We start from the raw sequence: 18,796 nt of genomic DNA, 5'->3' as shown, positions 1-18,796 counted from the left end.
TTGGGACATTAAGATCACTGAAGTTTCTGTTTTATCTGAGAAAAACATTGAACATCTTAATGAACGCATACACACGTAACTGATGAAATGTGCGTCGAGTGAATCACCTCGTCCAATGGGTTCAATCAAAGAGAATCTTACAGCCATGTCAAGTGATAAGTGGTATAGATACAAGAGCATATATTTTTTGTGGCACAACAGTTCTTTCTCGTCGAATTGGAGCTAATCTTTATATCATTCAATTTCATGTTTTCTACATCAACAAAACGTAAAGGGATGCAACACATTGCATAATCTATTATATATCCATGATGACATTCAAATTTCTGCAAAATAACAGGTTGGCTTCAATCAAATATCTATTATAAGCCATCTCCATGTTTAATTTGATGGCCACAAGTCTCGCTCTTCTGTTTTTGCCATCGATTAGCTAAATTCTTCACCAGTACTTTATATAATATTTGTTTAGGGACAAAAAGACTAGCTATTCTTCTTGCTGGTGGGGTTTTCTACTATATGCTTCGGTTTTGTAGCCTTTAAATCTTTGGTTAAGAATCCAATCACCAAATATAATTAGTAAAACTTCTCAGTGTATAAAATGAAGTAGAATTCTCTCCCTTCCAAATTCCCCTCTTTGTCTTTCTTATTTTATTTGGACGGTTAGGATTAACAGTTACGATTAAGCTACGTCAACATCTTGTTTTAACTTCTTTATAAAGAGAATGACAAAGGAAAGTGTAAGAGAAAGGGAGGAAAAAAAATCATATTCCGTGTAAAATACACTGTAGCATAGTAAAATTTATGCTCTCTTGTTATACTCATTAATCAATTAATTCACGACAAGAAATTTTGACAAATGCCAATACATTGTCGGCTCAATACGTAGACAATGTTTAATAGGCCCATACTATGTATTAATGAGAGAGAGAGAGAGAGAGAGAGAGAGAGAGAGGGAACAGTAACGTTGTTGTAGTGTTGTTGTGCATGTAAAAGCATGAAACAAAGATAAGATGAGGACAATATCTCTCTCTCTGTGCTCGTTGGGAGCCAAGTTAGCCGACCATGGCCCGCCCACCAAAGCAAATGCTGGGTTTGGATCCAAACCATTTGTTCCCGGAGCCACAGAAAATTATAATTCAAATAATACCATCGTATCTATCTTCTTTTAAATTAATTAAAAATTATAAGAAAATACATTGCCTAGCTAGCTTCTGTATGCATGCAAATTGCAATGGATGGTTTGTTGTACAATGTACAATCTCTCTCTCTCTCTCTCTCTCTCTCTGCCCTCTTTCTCTCTCATCAATGAGAGCAGGAGGAATAGGATTATGGGGGACAAGTTCCACAACTCTAATTACCAACTTTGTCTTTTGCCTTCTTCTTTTCTTTTCTATCCTTCATCAAAGTTGAGTCTCTTGGGTTGGTGAGGGGTAATTTTCTTCCTTTTATTCATATCAGTATGTACACAAATTGTATACCGTTTGTACACAGTGTCCAATAAGTGACTCGTCCTTTCAAGTCCCAAGATTATCTCTCTTATTCTCTCTCTCTCTCTCTCTCTCTCTCTCATCTTAGCATATTTTGTCACTGTTTAGTCACACGTCGTAAGACTCGTAAGTGATTTCTTGTCTCTCATTTTCACTGAGTTGGGCTTGCTTTATCAACCTTGATTTTTTATGCCTACACACTCGAGAGCAACTTACCACTTAAACTTTCAGATTTACTGTAAGAGTTTGATTCATATACTAGAGAAATATTAAGGAGATTCTCTTAACAGTGAGAATTTTTATCATTTTATATTTTTGGCACAATTCTCATACTAACATTATAAAATATTATATCAAAAAATATGAAGTGATAAAAAGTCAATGGAGAATCCCACCTTGAGAATGACTCTCTAGTATTTCTCTCACACACTATTAATAGCACACTTACTTTTCTAAAGGATAATGTTAAGGAGACTAAATTTGTTAACAAAATTTTAGAAAAAAAAAGGACATGGAAGTTGATGATTGGCTTATTACATAAGCATTGATAAACATGTTAATTCATATTGGTAACACATCATTTAGTTTGTAAATTCTTTTTTATAAATTTAGTCTTTCTAGCATTACCCATTTTTAAATCATTTTGAAAGGTCTAACATCACAGTGTTATGTGTCAACAGTACAACACCGTATAGATAAAAATTTACACATTTTTATATTATAAAGACAAAATTTTAAATAATTAGTTTTTCTCTTTTTCCCGTGACATATTAGTTTTTCTCTTTTACCCTCACACCATACTTTGCTTTTTGAGTTGGTGATCTTGTTCAATAGGTCTCCACTCTCCACCTTATCATTACCTTTTGGTTCTTTCTCTCTCTTTCTTCTGTGCGTAAACTGTATAGTGTATACTATATTAACCCAATCCCTGCAAAACCAAACCATTCTCTCTCACCATATCATGACAGATCCCTACCCAAATTACTTCAATAATGGTTGGTTTAATATCAACCCTGTCCACCACTTCTCTTCCACCTCGACACCTTCCTCTGCTAATCCATATAATTATCACCCTCCTAATTATGGAGATTACCACAATTTCTGCTCATCAAACAACTTGATCAACAATATTAACAATACCCTTTTCACTAATCACCACCACCAATCTTCATCACCTCCCTCTCCTCCTCTAAGAGAAGCCCTTCCACTCCTCAGCCAAAGCCCTTCAAGAAATCACCACCACGAAGACATGCAAGAATCAGCTGCTGCTGATGACCATCAAAGCTTCTTGAGCTCTTCTAGGTCTGATGATATTGTTGATCATCAAGAAGAAGATGATGAAACTGTTACTGTGGCTTTACATTTAGGGCTTCCAAGCAGAACTCTATCTTCAGCTGATTTAATCTCCAGGCTCTCTTCCCCAGAAATCCCATCAGATAAAGAAGCAGATGTGACTGTTGCTTCAGCTGGTTTTGCATCAAACAGGCTCAACAAAGGACAGTACTGGATCCCTACTCCTGCTCAAATTTTAATTGGTCCAACCCAGTTCTCATGCCCTCTTTGCTTCAAGACCTTCAATAGATACAATAACATGCAGGTACAACAATCTATATATATAATTAGCCTTCATATATATCTGAATTGTATGTATTCTGTTCCATGATTTCTTAAGCTAGAGCGAAAGAAAAAGTAGTTTGAAATATTAAATAATAAGAAAGTGTTTACTTTTTGTTTTCCTTCCTCCTCTAGCTAGCTCTGCCATCACTTTCTGCATCTGGTCATTTTCTTTTTATTTTTCAGAGAAAGAGAAAATCCATTCCTATCTATCTTTGTTTTTTGTACACTTTTTTATAGCTTGATTTAATCTTTAACTTTTATTATATGGGTCCTTAGGGTTTCCCTTTTCTTCTCTTCTTCCAACTTTAAATCATTTTACTTTGTTTTGTTTTGTATGTCCAGTTTTGCACTTTATATAATCAGCAATCTTGTTCTATCTTTTTGCATGAATTGTTGTTTTTGGGATTTAAAGAAATAAGAATAAATTAATCTATACCTGGTCCAAAACTGACTCTGGGGATATAACTATGATCAGCTAGCAGTACCCCTCTTTATGTGATTGAACTACACAGCTGGAATTGTGCGTTTTGCACCTTGAAATTTGTGTTTCACACACTGGCAGGTGTGTCAAACCGAAGATATTCCTAGTTCTTCCTGCTTTTAGATGATCCTCCTCATTGCCGAGGAACAAAAAGGGTGGTGTTATACACAAATCCATCTTTACATCTCATATATTCCATTGTTATTTCTTTTTTATATTCATTCAAATCTGACTGCTGAAATTGAAAAGAGTGTATGAAAGGTTATAAGGGGTGTGTAGATAACACCACCCTATCAAAAAACAAAATCACCAAATATATCGATGAAAAATCAGTTCTCATATACTACTATTATTTCATTGTTTTGCTGGTCAATTACTATTAATTCTTTGTTTATGAATACACAAAGATTCGGTATTTTTTAGGCTTTTACCTACCTATTTGAATCTCCATCTGGTCTATTTTTTTTCCTTCTGTTCTGGATCATATTTATGCAAGTACATACCATGAACTAGAATGCTAATTTGGAAAGATCAAACCCAAAAAATGATAAATAAATTCAAACTCCAACTTCTATGACATTACATTTACTTTATCTTTTCATTTTCAAACACCTTGACCCATGTATGATGTATGTTTGTCTTATAAAAGCATAAATTACAAGTGATATTCAAAGAAGTCTTAAAAGAATCAACATTTTAAAGACACCCGAATCTTATGCGCAACAAGTCCAACTTTTATGCAAGCAATGCTAATTACTTCAAATTTTCTTCCTGGTGCCTTTTTTAGTTTTCCTTAAGGCAAAAGCTGTACGATATAAATTAACTTTATATATATAGCAGATGAAGTTGTCTTCTAAATGTGCGACATCAAATAATAATGGGAAGTAATTCTCTAATCTACCGTTATTATAGCGGTAAGTGAATGAAATACCACTATTGCATTGAACATAATCGGATGATTTGGTTGCTTAAGTGATATTTCAATCACTTTGAACAATAATAGTGGTAGATTAGAGCATTTTCCAACAACAGTATTGTTTTTTACCTAATTAAATTGTTTATATATGCAGATGCATATGTGGGGGCATGGATCTCAATACAGGAAAGGGCCAGAATCTCTAAGGGGAACACAACCAACAGCCATGCTTAGACTGCCTTGCTATTGCTGTGCACCAGGTTGCAGAAACAACATTGACCATCCAAGGGCAAAGCCTCTCAAAGACTTCAGAACCCTACAAACCCATTACAAGAGAAAGCATGGGATCAAACCCTTCATGTGTAGAAAATGTGGCAAGGCTTTTGCAGTGAGAGGTGATTGGCGAACCCATGAAAAAAATTGTGGCAAACTTTGGTATTGCACTTGTGGCTCTGATTTCAAGCACAAGAGGTCTCTCAAAGATCATATCAAGGCATTTGGACAAGGCCATGCAGCTTATGGAATTGACTGTTTTGAAGAGGAAGATGATGTAGCTTCTGAAATTGAGGAAAATGACTCCTCCTCCCATTAGTGTGCTTGTTTTTGGTTTTGAAAAACATTGACGGTACGAGGGGGAGTTTGTGAGCTTGGTTTAAACGTGCTTTTTTTTTTTTTTTTTTTTGTGAATTACAAGCCATAAAACCCTAAAATTTGCTTTTGGAAGCTAAGCTATGTTTATTTTTATTTTTTCCTTCTCTTAGTAGTATTATTGCTTTTTACTTCTGTTTCGTTTACATTTTTAAGACTTCCTTAATTAGCAATGGTTCCTAATAGATGAATGATAAACCAAGTTCCTGTAATTTACTCTCCCTTCTCTTCATGCACACTTTCTTTCTGTATCTGTGCAATGCACAATTATGCATATACATATGAAAATCCCACCTTTATTTTATAATCTGAGAACTGCAAATGTAGTTAAAACTCTTTGGTTGATATAATAGGACTGGCGAGGAGTTGGTAAAACCATTTGAGAAAATAGTGCATAAAAGGCTTAGCAGGCTGAAGTCATCGCTATATATATGCAACTCAGATCCCAACAAGGGTAATCCTCAGAGTTTCTCGTGGATGTACATTAGTCAATACACTGCATTGGTAGACAGTGAAACAGCTATATGCTCTATGTATTGATTACCAAAAAAAAGAACTATGCATTTTATTATTAACTGGAAAAAGTACTAAAAATAAGCTAATAGGATATGAAGTAATTAAAAGTTAATTATATATTCTTCCCTTGGTCTCCTTATAGAAATTTTATGGGGTGTAATAAAAAATATAGCTAAACACTCTTTAGCTCACTATACCATTAATACATGAAGTCATCCTAAAAATTTGAGAAATTCGAGTACCCACCGAATTGGTAAGGCAGACGTATCAATCCAACCCATATGATTCATTCATTAAAAAATTTACGAGTGTGAAGACCTGGCAATCTGTAGATACCTTAATATATATACTAACCCTAAAAAATGATGAGTTCCTAAAGTTCTAACAATTGAAAGGAGGAGGGATTTCTTATATTTTTCCTTATCTTACATTCAGATTATTGTTATTGCTGAATATATATGTGGACAAAGTTGCAGAGTTGCAAACATCAGTAATATTCATAAGATCAAGAAGTAATTTTCTATGTATTCATAGGAAGATAGATTAATCATGCATTGCGATCATATGTTTGCTAAACTTTATGTCCTCTCACTCCTCAATTGCTCCTCCTGTAAAAGTCTAATTTTTCATGTGAAGGACAATAGAAACTATTAGCTAGGTTATATATCCAGTTATTTCTTCTAAAATTAATAATTTAAACAGATATTTGTAACATAAAATGCAACTGGGAGAGGAGCTGTATTAACTATTGACCTGCAAAGACATCACAGTGTAGACTTTACCAGGACTAAATTCAGATCAAATTATTAGGTTCATGGGTGGAGGGAAAGGCTGGAACAAGAGACAGAGAGAAAGGTAGATGTGCTGTTAATTATAAACAGTAGCTTCTTCTTATATCTGTAGCAATATTTTTCATAATTATATAGACTACAGAGGTTGGAAGGGATATAATGGATCTTGTTGGCAGCTTTATGAGTTGTGTGTGAGAGAGAGAGAGAGAGAGACAGAGAGAGAGAGAGAGAGATATGTGTCTGCAGTCAAAAGAGCTTATAGAAAGAGGCTCCTGAAATGTCATTTCAAGCTGCAAATATAATCAGAGCATCTACTGTTTGATGGGTTGCCACAATTTGGTGAGCAATATTTTGTCGACACGAATACATTGTTAGTGTAGCAATCTGTACTAATAATAATATGATACAAATGAAATTTTTACTACGTAATATTTAATATTACACGTGATATTACAGTAACAGGACCATAAAAATTGCTCTCTCAACTCAGCTTCACAATTTTATGTCTTCCGTCCTCTCCCTCTTCGAACCGACCGATCTAGATCTTTTTCTAGCTATCTCTCCATCTGCCTTTCACTTTATGATGATGAGGTAAGTTTGCCAGTCTTTTGACAGTTTTTTTTTTCTTTTTATCAACTTTTGACAGTTACTACGGTTTCATTGTACCTCTGCGGTGCGGTGATATAAAAGAACGTAAATACGTACACCAATTAATATTAATTAGTTATTTAATTATCGATCCGTCGGTGTGATTCTTTTCTTGTTCTTTTTGTTATAAACCCAGTGTTCCGTCAACCCACTGACACAGCAGTAATCACCATTTGCATGCATCAGTAGAACACTCAGACATCATGTTCTTTATTCCATATTCCTATGTCTTGTTTTATATTTGATCAAAAAAATATGTCTTGTTTTATACAACAATTTCTTTTCATATTTACTATTGTTTTCGTTTTTCTTCAAAAACTAAAAAGTTCAGCTCCTCAAAAGGAATAGAAACTTACATGCACCGTGGTAATGCATGTTTTATCTGTTTCTCATATCACGCTAATTAGAGAGTTTAATGAGTATGATTTTGATTATTATATATATATATATTATATCAAATTGTAATTTATATAAAGTTATTGTAAAACACCAAATTATTCTTATTTGTTTTTTCAATATTTGTGTATACATGCACTGGCGGAAAATCTAATGTAACACCACCTCAGTATCCCTATAAGGTCAACAACCAATGTGGTTTTAGAATAATTTGCATTGAAGCTATAAACCCTAGTCCCCACCATATGTACAGAAAAATAATAATTGCATATAAGGTAGATGCTAGTCCCATCTAATGTATGATTATGTTATTACTTCCCTCTATATACATTTTTTTACTAAATTTTATTTTTACTAAGAAGAGATGAAAGGTTCGAAACTATTACAATAATTTAAAAGAATGAGAATTTCGAACCTAGAGCACATAGGTAGAAGCCTAATAATCTAGTCACTAGGATATTAAACCAAATATGCTTCTCTCGATATATATACATATGCATAAACTTGTTTTCCTTTATTCTTTTTTTCCCTTCTCATTTTTGGCTTTATTTGGAATCAACTGCGGTTTATCAAACTGTCCAATCCCCCAAAGGCTCCACTATGGTTTTAGGTCTCAAAATAAAAGCTACCAAATTTTTTTTTCAGGGAGAGAGAGATTGATTGGCTAGGATTCAACCTAATTGAATAAATAGTGATTCATTTTACAAGATGTGAGAGTTCTTTTGGGGATGGATAAACTACTATATATATAGTACTATGTCTTGGACCCTCGGAGGTATATATAATATGTGTATATATACGTATTTGGTTGTAATTAGTGAATCGTACGTCTAAGTACTATTGAACTCACTTTATGTGGTAAGGGATCCCCATGCATAAGCAAGATAGAGATGGGGGCCAAAACTAATCGTCTTTTTACATGTTTATCAGCCAAGTCTTTGAGAAAGAAAAATTGAAAAAATCAACCTAGTTAAAGTTTAGAGAAATCGTACTTTCACATACAACGATTCTTCATAGATATTGCAAACTTGGGTTTTATTTGTTGCCAATATTATATATAGCGCTTAAGGGCTAACTAGTTAATAGCTAAATACGACATTAATTACTTATTTAAGTCTCTTTAACAAAGTAATTATATGATTTAAGCCGTTGTTTTGATCATTTTGACAAAAATTCCCTCAAATTAACTAAATAAATTCATGCACATTATATTAATTTAGCCTACATAGAAGCCAAAATTAGAAGAAAATATGACAAACTGCTATTAAATTAAAAGAAACTTTGTAGACACAGACATAACGTAGAAAGCATAAAAGCAAAGTCGAAGTGATTAAAAAGAGCAGTGACAGCAACAGCAAAGTTGTTGCACTTGCACACTAAATGTTTTTAACTTTTAATGCTTTTTTCTTGCTACACACACAACAGATGCATTGTGTAGGATTTGGATTTAGCTTAGCATACGTGACTATTGGCTATAATTATATGGCAGGTAATGCTAGAGAGACTTCAGATCAAATTTTGTAAATCATATGACGTGATATTGGTGATTGGATTATTATTTAAACATTGATTAACGTGCTTATTTTCTATTTGTAACACATCACATAGTTTATAAATTTGGTATGCTGAGCATTACTCTAGCTATGGCAGCCCTATTTTTAGGGTAATTTAACAGAATCCTTACCATTCATGATTCATTAGGAACATCTGAAGGATCCTCCTCCAACTCAGAAGCATAACTATTGCTTACTTGTCATGACCATAAACATTCAATTCCCACATGTTTTAGCAAAGTTTCTCTGTAGGGTATAGTCCAGTATCAACACATATGTTACAAATGTACCACTTTAAGTATAATATTTAAATGTTACCATCTGTCATTCACGTTTGCTTAAGTGACTAAACTATTGAGATGTTTAAAACAAGATGTTGTAACCACATCAAGTAAGTTATGCAATCTGAAAACTTTTGACAAAAAACTTGATTTAGTTAAATTTACCCTCCTCCTCTGGGTGATCGATTCAAACAGCTTCTGGTATTTTCTTGTCTTTTACTTTTGAGTACCATTGTTTTCTTCAATTTTGCAAATCAATCAAAAGCCAACCATTTGAATTCGAAGGCAAAGACAATACTAAGTGCTTATAAAAACGGTTTCTCATGACAAATGACACCATTTTTTATGCTAAAGGGCACCTAACACCTTAGACTCAATTAAAAACAATAGAACTTCTAATAAGAGGCACTAAATAACTATAAACTTCTAACAAAGGAGAGAGTTATTTTCTCATGTATCCAAAAAACTACATGGTCATGATTCTTACCAATCACAATAAGGTGTTATGAATTTTTATTATTTTTCACTTTTCAGTTTACAGTAACAAATGAAAAAGACGTTACCAAAGTTGTGCGCATAAAAGATTCTCTATTCTAACAAACGACACACAAGTTCATTTGTCTTTAAGACATTTTTTATGAGTGAGCTTTGGTTATTTCCATATGATGTTCCATTACCAATAAAGCTTTTGTCAAAAACTTGATTTTGGTTCCATCCCCACACTCTCCTTTACCTTAATAAAACACCTTTAGTCTTTTCTTCTCTTTTTCTTTGAGTGGAGTTTCTCACTAATTTCCCCAATTTTCTCTTCAATTTCACATACTAATATCTACATACTTCTTTTTATTTTGAGAACTTTAACGAAAAACTCCTAGTACTGTTCACTTTAACGAAAAACCACATTTTTACACTAAAAAGTCAATCCTGGTACTATTCACTTTACCCTTTATTTTGTCCTTATCATTAAAACTCAAAGTTTTCAAGCTCTTTTCATTAGTTTTCCTTTTTATTTTTCACACAGACCTCTCAATTTTTAGTTGTTCGAATCAAATGATAAAAATTAACAAAAAATATGTGATAAGTAAAAAGAAGTGTGTGGATAATAATATCTTTTCATAAATCCAATAAGAAGATTACTCTTTGCACAAGATCAGTTACATATGGGACTAGACAGCTTTTAATCCCATGTTTGTGCAGACCAATTGTATAATGCATATAATATGTTTTTGTTCAAGAAATTGCATTTCCAAGAAATTACAATGATTTTCTTGATGGGATGTTATGATGAGATTGAAGTTTATTTCAATTGCCTACTCAACAAATTTCAAAACTATAATGGGTTAATGATGCCTAGTTATAAATGACGGATTGCGAGGTTTCTTTCAAATTAAAAACTAAAGGTTTTGGGTTCGAAACTTGCTCCTAGTGTGAAAGCCAGACTCGTGGTTAGAGAGAGGCTGAAATGCCTCTGTAAATCTTCCTGACACACGAAATTGATGGATAACCGTAACTTTCCACCAGTTGTCTTATTTTTTCAAGAAAAAAATATAATAGGTTTATGGAATCTCCTAAAAGTCTTTAGGTTGGTTACAATTTCAAATTGAGAAATGCTACGAGACTTTCTCAATATAATATTGGTATATAAATTAGTGTTAAATTGTACGGTGACAAGAAAATTTATAGAAAGTTTCAATTTTAAAAGAGTCATCTTAACATTCATCTTTCAAATTTTTCTAGTACGATTGGAAATATAATATACATTAAAAGTCTTAACTTTTAAAATTTTAATTATTAAATAATAACCACATCATCGTTCGTTCACTTAGGCCATCTCCAACCGAGGGCTGGCCAGAGGGCTCGTTTTAGCCATCTGGCCCTCCAAGATATTAATATTTTAATGAACAGTACATTGTCATATTTGCATCCGTCTCCAACCAAGGACCAAAGGGCCAGATGGCTCGTTTTAGCCCTGTCACAAAAACCGTCTCCAACCGAGGGCCAAAGGGCCATAAAGTCAAACATAATTTATTATTTAAAAACTACAACTTAAATGTAGTTTAAGTTTCATGTTGTTAAATGTTTTTTTATGCTGTATAATTTTTCTGTGGGGCCCTCTTAGATTTCATAGCCCTCTGGCCTAACCCTCGGTTGGAGACGATTTTCAAGCTATTTTAGACCCTCTCGACTCTTCGGTTGGAGATGGCCTTAATTTACACTTACTGGCCAATCTATTATTTTAGTAAAACTCGAAGCGTTGTGCTTTGCATGCCACACCATGTTGCATATAAAAGCTATCAATTATGCTGACTTTGATTTGTTGTCTTTTCTCTCTCCTCTCCTTTTTCATGCCTTTTTTGATTTACATGTCTTTTCCTCCTGTTTGCATAGCAAATTAGAAATCATTGTCAAACGATCAAATGCATTGCACACGTCCTGCACTACGAAAGAACAAACATTTCACCAACGGGTCATGGAATCTGCTGTTGGAGGAGTATATACACACACCAGGCATGGTTGGATGGGAATTTGGTTCATACGGTGTTCTTTAGCATTTCAGGAGAACAACCTGTGTATAACTGCCGCATGCAGCATCCATCTAACAAAGTGGATTTACGAGGTAGGGCCACACAAACACGTAATTCAACCATTCAATACAAAACTTTCTCGCAGTTCAGAGAATAAATTTGTCTAACTACAGGATTTTCAATTCAGGCTTCATATACTATAGAGGCAATTGGCCTTTTTAACTCTTGCCTAATCCCAGTAAAAGTCACGTGATGTGTGTTGTAGTCACTATGTTGTATACAACCGGTGCCACAGCAATCTCTCCTATATTATCTTCCAAATCATAACCAACCAATGTAATCCTATTTGACACTTGAAATTTTCATGTAAACGGAGTAGAGTTTATTTACGAAATCAAGTTCCATACACTATTTTACAATTTTCTTTTAAGGATATGTACATTTCTCTTACGCTGAGTATGAACTCCTATCTTCGGGGACAGTCACAGTCAAGCCTTCTTCTTTGTGCCGAAACCATATGATCCATTAACGGTGATCTGAACTCGGTACCGGTATCCAGCACCAGTTACTTATCGTGGCAGTACCGAGTTGTACAAGACGAGGATAACATTGGACAAGACCCGTAGATTACAGCTACAAGCTCATGTCCTGTGGTAGGCTGATTTCAAGAAAGTAAAGGCTGCAAAACAGGCAAAAGGAAAGTATTCTGTAAGGAGATATAAGACTTATAATGTCACACCCTCAGAGGCTCTAACCCTTATAGTTCTAGATATTGATATAAATTAAACAGCGAAGTAATTTGAAAAACTTCTCCTTAAAGATCTCCTCTTTCGAAGAGGCCCCGACACTATAAATGCATTTATAACATCAGTATTACCTTGCAGACATGAAGGCCATTCCCAAAAACACGGCCTTGATGGCTTGCTTTTGCCCCGCATAATCAAACGCCAAGGGCAGCATCTCATGGAGAGTTAGAAAAGCCATCACTCCACCAACTGCGCCACAACAATAATACGTGGTAACTACAATTTTCATAAAAACTATTTCTTTGTTTTTTGGTTGAGACGTTTTATATCATCATTAATTTTCAAACCTGATCCGAGCAGGCCTTCAAGAATTTCAGGACTCAAGCTGCTTGGGAATAGATAGGCTGCAGCAGAAGTGAAAACCATTAACAAGTTTCCTTCAAGAATTTCAGGACTCAAGGGCCTAATCCAAATGCACCGTTCTTTTTACGACTTGTAAAAGAAAGATATCTAAAGGTTTATTTGACAGTTCACATACCTACAATTACGACACCCAAAGGCTCAGCTAAACCGGAAAGCGTTGCCAACTTGAATGCCTGCCATTTGCTGGAACATGCAGAAAACCCACCATTTAATAACTTATCATAAGATTCATAAAGTTTTCAAGCTATACAGGCTTAACAGAAACTTATGAAGTAATAATTGCTCTAGAAAGTGAACAAGGCTTAAAAGTCCTGTCCTGAAATGGACACCAACATTGTTGACACTCCTCCTGAACAACAATGGCAGAACTATCATTCCATCGCTCCCTCACCCATCAGCACTGCCTTCTCTGTCACCACCCTAAATAATGATATCCTACAGCACGGCCAACACCATAACTACCTTCACTCTGTTTAATGAATTCACCGTAACCATACCCTTGACATCAGTACTCATCCACTATTACCTTTTCTAAAGTATTATTGTCTGCTTTCGGGCTTCTCAAAGATACTTCATGGTCATTGTAAAATAACAACAACAACAAAGCCTTTTCCCACTAAGTGGGGTCGGCTATATGAATCCTAGAACGCCATTGTAAAATAACAGTGAAAAAAAAAAACAAATCCGTTGTTTCCCCACAATTCATAAGTACTTCAAATGCTGAACTAATGACGCCTTCATATATTCTCACCTCTGTGTTGCAAAATAAACAGGAAGCGCAACAGCAACACCCTAGAAAAGCGAAAGTTATCAGATGTAGTGACATTATAACAATAATAGTTCTACAACAATAGAAGTCCAAACTCAAACTTTAAAGCAATCCCTTGTTTTCCAAATAGTCTACAATTTTGATCACACACTCTATAGACCTAAAGTTTAACAACAATTAGAGCTTGATACCATTCATCACCAACATATATAGGCAAGACAATTTTTAAAGAATATTGAGTCTTTCATTTTGAAACTCAGAAAGCAGTTGATAGGTTTGTGAAATGTTAAATGCAATCTGCCAATTTTTATATTTCAATTTCTTTCTGCAGATGTGTGCACTATTCTTGCAGTCGACATTAGTTCCATAGGATCCAAAGATCGTCTCCTTATCAGCAAAGGAATAAGTTCTTATATTACCAAAATCACCAGTCCAGCCATTGTTGATATGGAAAGTGGGAGACCTTGGAAGGTACAAACAATTATGTGCTACTTTAATCCAGGGCAGAGTGCGAGCAATTAGACTAATACGCACGATATAGGGAATATACCTCTGGGATGTTGTGTAAGGCAATGGCCAAGGCCAAGTTCACACCAACACGAAGGCCCTACAATGAATTATGGAACAAGCAAGAATTGCATACGACAATTAGCATCAGCAGACATTATAGTTCTCAAACAGATAGTAAACTATTCTTGCTCCATTTATAACCACCAATCCCATAGATGAAAAGGCTATGCAAATTGTAAGTAATATGCACTAGAAAACATGCAAGAATAGTAAGTGCAAGGAACACACATAAGTAGCAATGTAAACTAACATATAAATCCATGAAAAAAGATACATATAAATCAGGATCAAGCATCTAATCAATTTAGACTTGTTTTAGAACACAAAAAAGACTAGCTTTAAAAATTCCAAACTAGACGCCGCAACTTCAGAAATTGTGCTTCAAGAAGAAAGCATCATATTTCCAGGAAACATTAAATTTTTTAGCAGCTGCAGAGTGTCCAGGAGCATATTAATTTGTTGACAATAAAGCTAAAAATGCATTGTAAAGAAGAAAAGAAGAATGTTTCACCAATTAGTTGGAATCTTACATAATGATAGATCTGATTTAGGTCATGAAGAATACCAAATAGTTAGTATAGATGTTGACAACAAATGATTTAGTGGTCATAGAAACCTCACACTCTATTTTCAACATCTTTTAAAATAAAAAGAAAATTGCATTAATATTTCACATCATGAATTAAAGAAACTCTGATCATTGATGAAGACATAATTTATAAGTTTATATTAAATCAAATACAGAACATATAACTCAAAATAAAATGAGCATGACTCCATATATATAATCCAAACTAGAGTTAACTCAATACTCCAAATCCAAGTCATTAAAAGCTTAAGCTTGAGTTACCTTCATTGATCCAAGAAACACGGCCATTCCTTCTGGAAGGTTGTGTAAACTTATGCCTGCAAGTCAATTGAACGGATATTCCACTTCAGAAGGAATATAGTATACAAATCAAATATAATTCTCAAAAACATTTGCTCAGACTTTATTACTTGGGAAGGAATAAAAAAACTCCAGAAACTAAGACTTTCAAATTTTGCAAATGACATAAAACACCCTTAGGCCTTGGGTAGGTTGGGATGTGGGTGGAATGGCAGAGGGGTGGGTTTTATTCTTCTTGTGTGCACGCAAAGACATAAATATGCTTTGCTAATTACAGAACTGAGGACCACAAATTTGATTTATCATGCACACTTTTAGACTACAAACATGCAAAAACTAACTAATATTTCCAATTCTACAGATAAATGAAGATTTAATTTCAGTTTCTAATTCGAAGAACTGTATGGAAAGTGATTTAAGCATAGTAATACCTATTGCTGTTACTATCCCACTGAATAAAACTTGTCGGCGCTGCTTTTTCAAAGTGTCCTTGCCCCCTTCATCTTTCTGTTGTTAAGTATATTGTCACACGGTCAGACATGCCTTCAATATTCTGGGTGAAAGTGTTATCCCCAGTCATATGTTAAAGTATCCACAACATGCTAAAGTAGGAGGAGAAGAGATAATCACTACCTTTGAAATAGGAGCAAGAGTTGGTTCTGGAATAAAATTGGCAATGAAAGCAAAGAATATGACACCTCCAAAAAACTGTACCACCAAGAAATTGTAATCTAATTCTTAGAGAAATCGGGACAATGCATGTCACAAAAGTGATGCATTCAAATCAGAGTGAATCAGAATTCGAGGGCGAAGCCAGGGGTGGCTACCATGAGGTATAGCCCTAGTAGCTGTTGCAGAAAATATACCTTTATTTACTGGATCCAACCAAATAAATAAATAGCAGCCTACCCATTAAGAACTTCCTGGCTCCACTATTAAATCAAATGAACATTGAAGTACATGGCTTACCCATAGATTGCCTTTTAAAAAACCAATTGAGTTGATAGCATTGTGAGCCAAATCTAGGAATGATATGCTTAGCATCAGACCTGCAGCAAAACCCTGCATAGAGAACATTCAGAGGTTTAGATGGATCATGATGCCTCTAAGCATACCCTGACGATAACATCAATTCAAAAGGATCACGAAAATGGCATCAATGTCAAGACGGATTTTGTTAAGTTAAATTTCTGGTTGAGTAAAAACGGTGACATGTAAATATCGGCTGGGAGAGAGAAGGACATGTAAGCAATTAAGTCAATAGGATGATTGATTCTTTAAAAGAAAGAAAACAATGACATTAGTGGACAGAAAGAAAGAAAAAAATTCAAAATTTGAGAATAAATCAGAGTACCTGTAAAAGCCCAAGCATCTTCAAATTCGGAGTCTCATTGACAATTACTAAAAGTGCACCTGTTCCACATTCCAAGACTTATAATTAGGCTCGATAACATAAGCTGATCAACTAAGCATCGAGGTGAACATGATAAATTAAGAAATTCCACCATAAATCAAAATCCTTTTTCGAACCATGACCAATACCAAGAACTTGCCTACAAAACAATGGGAACAAATCCTAGCACTTTCATTATCACCAATTACACCCTTAAAATTCAATTTCTTCAATTTCACAACAACTTGATGGAGTCAAATTGCTCTACAAAATCAAACCTTTTTAGAAAAATATAGTAAATTGAGCTGCATTTCGATAGTTTTGTCTATCCTATCAATTCTAGTATCATAAATTATACCATTAAACCTCAATTCCACAACAACTCGATGGAGTCAAACCTCAATTCCACAACAACTCGATGGAGTCAATTCGCCGGTATCAAAAATATAATAAGCTGATTTAGCAACCTCAACAATGCATTCAATATCACACTTCTATCAAAAGATTTCAAGGGGGTGTAGTCAAATTAGGAACTTAAAATCCTAGGGTAGTCAATCAGGATTTTAAAAGACATTCTCAACGTCCATGTAATCCGTATACAGTCAATTAGCATTTTAATGGATTTTAAGCAAGTGTACACAAATCTAGGTGTAGTAAAAAAGTTATAGAGCTCATGGGATTTCATTAAATTGTGGATTTTAGTGGATTCTAAAACAGAAATATATATATGTTGAAGCCTATAAACAATCCCACCCTTCCCCAAAAGATTTCATTAGATTTTCCTGCCACAAAGCTTGCTGCTTTCAACCTCAAAACCTGAGAGTAATATAAACCCAGAAGCCAATTTGGAAAACCATTCTAGACGAACGAAACAAGAACAACAAAATTCAAACAAATGGGGCAATTCCAATTTGAAATTGATGAAATGGGCAGTTGAAATTTTAGCAGAGCATGAACAAGCACGAGTTTTTATGTACTCACCGAATGAAGTACTGAGTCCACCCACGAGTGACAGCGCGAGAGCCACCAAAACCTGAGAAACCATGGAGGAGCTTTGACCAAAAAAGCTCCAAGAATTTTGGGTTGAAAAGAGTTCGACGAAATTATGACTGAATTGAGCGTAAAATGAAAAACAGTGGAGCTGAAATGGTTTATATATAGAGAGAGAGAGAGAGAGAGAGAGAGAGAGAGAGAGAGGAAAGAGAGGGAATTTTCAATTTTGCATAGTGGAGGAAAGAGACGTTTCGTAGAGACGAGAGAATAGAACAGAACAATTGAGTTTCTTTCTCTACTTTGGTAGTCTATACCTAACCTTGGCTTGTAGTATATTATCATCCAATCCGTACTTCATTGGAAGTGCTAATTCCTATATTTTAAGGGTTAGGGCCCTTGGCTAGTATTGTAAAGCGCTTCACGCCAGAATCAATACCTAGATTACCTATCCCTAAAGAAGAAATTTGTGTTTCTTATCCACCGAGTTTGGATTCTTTTCTTTTATGCAGATGTGAGTATAATCATATTGATTAGAGTCGATATGCTATTCTATACGAGTATTCATAATTTAGTGTAGAATAGTACTTGTATCTTTTGTTTCGAATTGACGTGATATTCTATATTAAGCTACACTGAAACAAACGAGAAGGATTTGAACCTGTGTTGTTCTGTTTTGTCAAAATGTTACTATTTGCACTCATTTGTCTTATTTCTTTACTCATCTTCTATTCATTTGTCACGAACATTTTTAATTAATAGTTTTTGAGCAAACGATAGTATCTATACTAGAAGGGTAGGGGAGTGGGTTAAATCTCGCAATGGACTAGCAATGCCAATAATATGGTTCAAATTTGCCTTTAGCGAGAATCGAACCTAAGACCTCTCACTTACAAACAATCTTCTAAAACACGGTCTGGACGGCCGCCTAGTCATTGGGAGTTAGGTTGCCCTTGCGATTATTTCAAAAAATTTCAGTAAATCGGCAAGGGTATTAGGCGGTGCCTAGGCGGCCTAAGCGCCAGGCTAAGCGGCCTCTGCAGTGGTTCTGTTAAAATATTATATGTTTTGCTGTTTCACTACACTGCGAGGGTGACAACATAAAATTTGAAAAGAGAAACCGAGAGAGCGTGAGGGAAGAGTGAGCTTGAGAGAGA

At 34.7% G+C, this 18,796-nt stretch overlaps 2 protein-coding genes across 2 annotated transcripts; one reads left to right on the top strand and one right to left on the bottom strand.

Annotated features, from left to right (window-relative positions):
* Positions 1-2,289: 2,289 nt before the first annotated feature.
* LOC103416019 (zinc finger protein WIP2-like) lies at positions 2,290-5,361 on the top strand. The gene is made up of 2 exons (XM_008354291.4): positions 2,290-3,084; positions 4,656-5,361. The coding sequence occupies exons 1-2, from the start codon at positions 2,449-2,451 to the stop codon at positions 5,091-5,093; spliced, it is 1,074 nt and encodes a 357-aa protein (XP_008352513.3). The 5' UTR covers positions 2,290-2,448; the 3' UTR covers positions 5,094-5,361.
* A 6,857-nt stretch (positions 5,362-12,218) lies between these two features.
* Positions 12,219-17,993, bottom strand: LOC103416027 (zinc transporter ZTP29). Its single transcript, XM_008354299.4, has 12 exons — positions 17,631-17,993; positions 16,611-16,669; positions 16,226-16,318; positions 15,890-15,964; positions 15,688-15,763; positions 15,218-15,273; positions 14,348-14,404; positions 13,780-13,820; positions 13,144-13,211; positions 12,953-13,009; positions 12,737-12,854; positions 12,219-12,538 (listed from the first exon to the last, which is right to left on the bottom strand). The coding sequence occupies exons 1-12, from the start codon at positions 17,692-17,694 to the stop codon at positions 12,493-12,495; spliced, it is 810 nt and encodes a 269-aa protein (XP_008352521.1). The 5' UTR covers positions 17,695-17,993; the 3' UTR covers positions 12,219-12,492.
* Between the last annotated feature and the right edge of the window lie 803 nt (positions 17,994-18,796).

Source organism: Malus domestica, chromosome 03, assembly GCF_042453785.1.
Source record: "Malus domestica chromosome 03, GDT2T_hap1".
NCBI lineage: Eukaryota > Viridiplantae > Streptophyta > Magnoliopsida > Rosales > Rosaceae > Malus > Malus domestica.
This window is presented reverse-complemented; position numbering and strand designations above follow the sequence as displayed.

Coding starts and splice junctions, on each gene's coding strand:
- LOC103416027 (XM_008354299.4), bottom strand. CDS start 17,694: ATGGTTTCTCAGGTTTTGGTGGCTCTCGCGCTGTCACTCGTGGGTGGA. Junction 15,965..16,225: donor TTTTAAAAGGCAATCTATGG/GTAAGCCATGTA, acceptor TTGGTGGTACAG/TTTTTTGGAGGTGTCATATT. Junction 13,212..13,779: donor GTTTATTTTGCAACACAGAG/GTGAGAATATAT, acceptor TGCATGTTCCAG/CAAATGGCAGGCATTCAAGT.
- LOC103416019 (XM_008354291.4), top strand. CDS start 2,449: ATGACAGATCCCTACCCAAATTACTTCAATAATGGTTGGTTTAATATC. Junction 3,085..4,655: donor ATAGATACAATAACATGCAG/GTACAACAATCT, acceptor TTATATATGCAG/ATGCATATGTGGGGGCATGG.